General features: G+C 31.0%; 1 protein-coding gene across 1 annotated transcript; it reads left to right on the forward strand.

The window, feature by feature from the left end:
• The first annotated feature begins 3,881 nt into the window (after positions 1-3,881).
• LOC108848319 (ABC transporter G family member 21) lies at positions 3,882-6,628 on the forward strand. The gene is made up of 5 exons (XM_018621648.2): positions 3,882-4,135; positions 4,231-5,032; positions 5,325-5,522; positions 5,607-5,776; positions 5,912-6,628. The coding sequence occupies exons 1-5, from the start codon at positions 3,935-3,937 to the stop codon at positions 6,551-6,553; spliced, it is 2,013 nt and encodes a 670-aa protein (XP_018477150.1). The 5' UTR covers positions 3,882-3,934; the 3' UTR covers positions 6,554-6,628.
• The last annotated feature ends 1,478 nt before the right edge of the window (positions 6,629-8,106 follow it).

Below are 8,106 nucleotides of genomic sequence, written 5' to 3' on the forward strand. Positions count from 1 at the left end.
TATTCAATAAATCAAAGGCATAAAATTATTTAAAATTTATAAAATATTTTAATTATTGTAGATATTGATATGTGTTCATGGGTTTCCAAAAGTTATATCAGTTACTTATGTATGTAACTTCATACTGATTATTGATAAATATATGAAAGTACATGCACACTAAACGATAAATAAAAATAATTTGATATGACTTAACTATAGTAAAACTAATTATATTTCAGTTTGAATTTGAAATAATACATGCAACTTAATATATTCACAACATCAGTAATTCGACTAATCCAATTTATATCTAATATCGTAGATTAAACTACAATAAGAATATATAATTTCATGGTAATAACTAATTTTATAAATATAAATTATAGAATGATTGAAAATATATTAACAAATAAAAATAAAATATTAACCAAATGTTACAATTTAATTATTTTTTGTAAAATTTATATATGTAGGCATGAGACTTCATAATATCATCGTTATATTAATTTATTGAATTTGAAATATGACACTTTAGTTTATCTTTTATTTCATTCTAAGCACAATATATCTTAATTTATAAATAATCATCCTAAAATATATTTGCATATAAAAGATAATCAACAAACCAAGCAACCTAAATGCAAATAATAAAATTAATCAAAATTTAATATATTTATAATAAAGTATTATAATTGAATTCAAAGAAATAAATGCAAACCAATATATTCAAATGATAACTAAATTGATGGTAAAGCAAACAAAAACTGACAACCTATAAATAACATATCTAAAATCGAATGTCTAATTAAAGTAATATAATATTATTAATATAAACAATGCATACAATTATAAATTAATATAAAATTAAAAATAAATAGAAATTAATTATTATAGTATATTTACTTTATAAATATTTATACCCGTGCATGAGCACAGGAAAATCACCTAGTATAGTATTAATTTCACACCTAAATATAACTAAACGTATTGTTACTTTACATTTTATAATATTATGGAATTTCTATATAAATTAATATTATTAATTGGTTGTAAATTAGTATTTCTAAGAATCTATAAATTTAAACTACCAAAATCATCGATTATAAGAGTTCTACTACGTAGTAATAGAATGATTGTAAAAACATAAAATTCTACCACATATCTAGCATTAGATTTCATCAAAATAAAAAATTCATATTTTAGGAAATTGTTTTTCTTCCTTCTTTTTCTAAAGAAAACGTTACATAGTAATTATTTTGTAAATATCTTACTTTTTAGCTTTATTATAAATATTATCTATATTATTAAAAGAGAAATACCCATATGAATTTCCCCTTAGTTTTCCCTTTTATTTACACTTCAATGCCACTGTAACTATTTATTACCTTTCCTTTAAATATTTTTATCTTAATCGATCATTTAATTTAGTGCATAAAAAACGGAAAGAACAGCTCAACGTGTTCTACTAAATTGCATGAAAACTAAGACCTTCACGTGTTCAATTAAATTACATGAGAAGACTATAGCGAAAGAAAGAAAAAATTATTTTATACCTACACTATAAGAAATTGAATAACTTCAGAAGTGAAATAGCTAAACACTTGAATATGCAATTCTGTTCTTCACGTAAACCTTTGTATTTGTAGAGCTTGGTATTCATGTTTAGATAACAATGGCCTTAACTTTAGTTCTTTACAAATAAATAAAATCAATAGTTCAATTTTTCATTAATATCAGACTAATATGATTATTTACGTCTCAAAATATTTACTTTACAGTCACTTTAAAATGGATTTATTTGAATTATATTTTACATGACTTATAAAATAGAAAAAAAATCAGTTATACCAATTGATGATCTAATCTTTCCAAACCAACCAAATCAATAAATTCAAAATCTAAACAGAATATATTTGCCGATAAAAAAATTCTTACCTATAATCACGAGATAAGAATTAGAAATAAAATATCTTTGCAAACCAAATAAATTGATGATACATATAGAAAAAAAAATTCATTTTATTTTTAATAACATTCAAACATATATAAACATTCACACAGTCGCAAAAAACCGAAACACAAATAGACTTTAACCGAATCAGAGTAAAAACCCAAATAAAAACTCCTAACTTAATCAATGTAAACTGTCAAGTATTAAAAATACATCATTTACTATTGAGATAATACAAAAATTAATCAAAAATTTAATACACGTCCGGTCGGACGGGTCAAGATCTAGTTTTTCTATTAAGATATAGTTGGGAAAGAAAAAAAATTGTAGTACACGTATACAGCTGTATTGGTCAGGCCGATCGTTGAATGGAATCTCTAGAATAAATATGTCGCAATGAGGCATAACTTTGTTCTATAATGTTCTTCTTAACTTTCTGTTTTGGTGTCAAATCCATTTACTTTTTTTTTAAACAGTAATGTTCATTTCTGCTATTTCGAGCTACGTTTCATAATTTAATTAGGGAATCACACAAATAAATATTCAGCGTCAATGAAGAAAAAAACAGAAATTACTAATTATCATTGGTCCATTTAAGTCCTTGTTTAATTTATTTATTATCATGTATGGCTTATATAATATGGTCCAGAAACAAAGAAAAATGATTTGCTTTTGTCACTTTCAAAAAAGACTTTCGTTTTTCACTTTTCCTCTATGTATACTGTTCGTTTACGTGTCGCACGATCTGTCATTTGGCATCTACGACCATGACATAATACTAAAATCATATTCGTTTATGTGTGATTTATGGTACATAATCTACAACCAGTTGTGCGATACAATTTTTTTTCATTGTTCTTTCAGCGACATAAATTAAACATGCTTGACAGTAAAACGAACAACAATCTGCCAGTCGCAGATCGCGTGTTATAAATTGCAGATCGTGCGAGAGGTAAACAAACATGACCATGGTATGGTATGACGTCCTAAACATGCTACGTGTTCAAGAACATATGACTTTTGTCTCTTACCTTTGCCAATTGCATTAGTGCATGAGTTGTATTTTCTCCTTGTTCCCGTTTCATGTCTTATAACAAGTTTAACATGCAAACTTATTTTTCGTATTTGCAATCACTTTCCGCTGAGTGAATATCACACTGACGAATGAATCTATGCCTCAATTGCATACTTACTTTGATTTTTGATGAAGAACATTAATATGCATAAAAACCGGTTGATTACTGCGAGCAATAAAAATCTAAACTATAGCGTAACCAGTAGTAAAGTAGATAAGACATGTGTAACTTTATTGACAAATTTGACCAAGATCTACAAGAAAATCAAAATACCTTTTGAGTATGATCGAGTAGAATCTTTCAAGTTGGAAGAAGTATGTAGCAAAAAAATATCAGAAATCATAGAACATGTGATGTTGTGGAAAAAACATCCTCAATGCGATTTGGTGCGATTGGGTGCCAGATAATGAAAACGCGACAAAATAGATACCAAAAAATTTCACAAAAGAAAAAAGGAAACGAAATAGATGTAATCTTTAATTTAAAGGGAAAAATGTAAGATATCAGACAAAATTTTACATTGAAAATTAGACAAAAAAGTCTAATATATAAAGAAAAAATTAATTTAATTTTAATTAGTACTCCAACTTACTTTTAATCCTGAAATAGACAATATCGATAATAAAAAATTAGACATCGAGTTTCGTAATCCCAACAATATCTATAAGTACATGTATTGAAATAATATTTATCGAATTATGAGTGTTTGAGTTTTGTAAGAAATAATTAAGTTGACATTGTTTATCTTTAAAAGTGGAATAATTAATTAATTGCGTTATGATAAAGTAATTAAGTATATACTTTCTCCAACTTAATTTTCCCTCCACGATAGTCCCCACATCTTTTCCTTTATATACACATCACATTTCATGTGAACTTCTCAACTCTACACATCAAATCTTTCTCTCTTTGCATCCTTCTCTAGATGATGCCTCCTAATGAACAAGAATCTAGCTTTCCAAAAACACCGAGTATTAGCCAAAGCGTAACAAATCCGGTTCAAGAAACCCGGTTTAGCTCTCCAAGTCATGTAATCCCATGCCATGACGACCACTACGACGGTCCGAGTCACCAATCAAGGCAATCTTCCGTTCTACGCCAATCTTTACGTCCTATAATTCTCAAGGTCATTTTTATACAATCCATTTATTTTCTTTTAGTAACAAATTCTCTTCTTCTTTCTTTTTGATTTCTATATATATATATATATATGTAATGTAGTTTGAGGAGCTGACGTACAGTATTAAATCTCAAACCGGGAAAAGAAGCTACTGGATTGGTACTCAAGAACCTAAACCGAACCGGTTCGTTCTCAACGGTGTAAGCGGAATAGTAAAGCCAGGTGAGCTACTAGCAATGCTTGGTCCATCAGGTAGTGGCAAAACAACGCTAGTAACGGCGTTAGCCGGACGTTTACACGGTAAGCTCTCAGGAACTGTTACCTATAACGGAGAACAGTTTACAAGCTCCGTGAAACGTAAAACGGGATTCGTTACGCAAGAAGACGTTCTCTACCCACACTTAACGGTGATGGAGACGCTAACGTACACAGCCTTGCTCCGTTTACCCAAAGAACTGACCCGCAAAGAAAAAATCGAGCAGGCGGAGACTGTTGTTTCGGATCTCGGGTTGACCCGGTGTAGTAACAGCGTGATCGGAGGCGGGTTGGTCCGAGGGATATCGGGTGGGGAGAGAAAACGGGTAAGTATCGGACAAGAAATGCTCGTGAACCCGAGTTTGTTGCTCCTCGATGAGCCAACTTCGGGGCTTGATTCCACGACGGCGGCGCGTATAGTCGCCACGTTGAGAACTTTGGCGCGTGGTGGTCGGACGGTGGTGACGACGATTCATCAGCCGTCGAGTAGGCTTTATAGGATGTTCGACAAAGTGTTGGTCTTGTCTGAAGGAAGTCCGATTTATAGTGGAGATTCGGGTCGGGTCATTGAGTATTTTGGTTCGATTGGGTTTCAACCCGGATCCAGTTTCATAAACCCGGCTGACTTCGTGCTTGATCTTGCTAACGGTAGGTACATAATCTATTTCGAAGTTTCTTTAAAGAAAAAATAATAATAAAGACAGCAAAAAGCTAAACACTTCGTTTGGTTTGGTTTGGCTCATGCATCATGAGATATGTGACAACGACAATTTTAATCCCTTTCTTTGCATATTTATTACAAGCTTTGTCCTTTTAAATTTAAATTTAATTAAAAAGAGAGAAATGAAAAGCTTGTCAATAGTGGAATAAATCATGTGTTTAGATGTTGCTTTTGACTATATATTTTGATTATACATTTTATTTGGATATATATTTGCAGGAATTACTTCGGATACAAAGCAATATGACCAAATCGACATAAATGGGAGATTAGATCGGCTTGAAGAACAAAACTCAGTAAAACAGTCGTTAATATTGTCTTACAAAAAGATCTTGTATCCACCTTTGAAAGAAGATGTTTCTAGAACATATCCACAAGATCAAACATTCAATGGATCGAGAGCAAAGTCTTTAACAAGTAAGGTCATTAAAGTTTAATAGTAATTTTTTCTATTTAGTTGGTTGATTACAATTGTTGTAACGATATGTCGTGTATATGAAGATCGATGGCCAACGAGTTGGTGGATGCAGTTCTCAGTTTTACTGAAGCGAGGTTTGAAGGAGAGAAGTCATGAATCATTTTCAGGACTTAGAATATTTATGGTCATGTCGGTTTCTTTACTTTCTGGCCTCTTATGGTGGCATTCTCGTGTTGCTCATATACAAGATCAGGTAAAAACAAATACTAAACCGTGATATTACTATCTGATTATCATTTTCAAGCAACTATTTGAGTAGTTGACATAATGTTAAAAACCACAAATCTCTTCTTTCAAATTCTAAATGCAAACATGACTCATAAAACAGGTGGGTCTATTGTTCTTTTTCTCGATATTCTGGGGATTTTTTCCTCTCTTCAACGCCATATTTACATTCCCTCAAGAACGGCCAATGCTCATAAAAGAGCGATCCTCAGGAATCTACAGACTCTCCTCCTACTACTTAGCAAGAATAGTTGGCGATTTACCAATGGAACTCATTCTTCCAACAATCTTTGTAACGATTACATATTGGATGGGAGGTCTCAAGCCATCTTTAACCACATTTCTCTTGACCCTTATGATTGTTCTCTACAATGTTCTAGTGGCTCAAGGCGTAGGGCTAGCCTTAGGAGCAATCTTGATGGATGCGAAAAAAGCAGCAACATTATCTTCGGTGTTAATGCTAGTGTTCTTACTAGCCGGAGGTTACTATATCCAGCATATACCGGGGTTCATCGCATGGTTGAAATATATTTCTTTTAGCCATTATTGCTATAAGCTTCTTGTTGGAGTTCAATACACATGGGATGAGGTTTATGAATGTGGACCAGGGTTGCATTGTAGTGTTATGGATTATGAAGGGATTAAGAATTTGGGGATTGGGAATATGATATGGGATGTTTTGGCTCTTGCCCTTATGCTGTTTCTTTATAGAGTTCTTGCTTACCTAGCTCTAAGGAACTTGTGAACGCTTCTAATTTGTATTTTTTTTAATGTATAAGCCAAGTAATTGTAAAATATCTATAAGGTTATTATTGTGATTCATTTGTCTTTCGCAAATCAAGAACAATATTAATTTGCGTCTTTGACAAATCAAGAAGAATGATTAAAAAGACCCAACTGTAAACGAAAGACATAGTGGAAGTAAACACCAAATTAACTCACGAAAAATATAACCAATATAATTAACCCATGACATCTTAAAAGTTGTTAAAACTAACCAAGAAAATCCTTTAAACTTCACCAGTGAGTTAAAAAAACAAGACATAATGGATAAACCCATGCATGTATTATGTATATGTATTACAGTTTACAGCCCATTTTGACACCTCGAATTAAAATACTTAATCTAACATTTATATGATGTGTGAGATGTTTAATGTTATATCAAAGTGATCTATGTAATTATGTTAATATCCGACAGGTAAATATTATAAATTCTGAGAGCCTATCAGACATCGATAGTAAGTGACGGCCCAATAAAATGACTAAGCGTCACGTAACTATTTTAAAATGTAAATGTTTTATGTTGAATTAAATATTGTATCGGTATCTGATTGACGATATATCCAACATAATTAATACGTCTTATTTCAATACCACAAAAGCCTTTGTGTTCTTATTCTTGAATCTTGATGATTCAGAATTTCATATTGGGCTTTCTGTCAGTTATTGGAGAAGCAGGTCCATTTTTATCTTTGATGTGTTCTTATTCTTCAATCGTGATGATTCAGAATTTCATATTGGGTTTTCTGTCAGTTATTGGAGAAGCAGGTCCATTTTCATCTTTGATGTTTTGCTCTAATTGTTCTACCAATCGTACAAATCTTTTAAAAACGTTTAAAATTACCGTCATCCACATCCGCAAAATCCTGCAATTGGACCTGCAACCGCTACGGCTAATCATATCCATAGTCATGTGGTAAATCATATAAATAAGATAGTTTTCTTTCATCCAAAACCTATTTTGTTTTCATTATTAAAAAGGAAAAATCCTTACGCATTCCAAATATTTTCTTGTATCATTTTACTATATTAAAGTCTGAATATGCCCTCTAGGTAAATATGTCTCTGTGAACATTTAATTCTTTTTCATTAATGGTTGTCACGTGATCGAAAGTACTCCTTCTATATCATTTTAAGAGGATTTTAAGGTTTTTGCGTAAAAATTAAGAAATTAAAAACAATATATTTAAAATTTTACTCTTTTTATTAATCCTACAAATTTCTTAAAAGTGCTTAAAATCGCAGTCATACATATCTATAATCTATGTAACCGCATCCACGACCATTGCAGTTTCACCAATCATATCTATAGGTTATAATCATGTGATAAATCATATAAATAAAGATATTTTTCTTTCATCCAAACCTATTTTGTTTTCATTATTAAGAAGAAAAAAAATCCTCGCGCATTCCATATCTTTCTCCTATATCATTTTACTACATTAAAGTCTGAGCATGCCCCCTCTGGGTAAATATGTGTATGTGACCATTTAATTCTTTTTCATTAATGGTTGT

Source organism: Raphanus sativus, chromosome 4, assembly GCF_000801105.2.
Source record: "Raphanus sativus cultivar WK10039 chromosome 4, ASM80110v3, whole genome shotgun sequence".
NCBI lineage: Eukaryota > Viridiplantae > Streptophyta > Magnoliopsida > Brassicales > Brassicaceae > Raphanus > Raphanus sativus.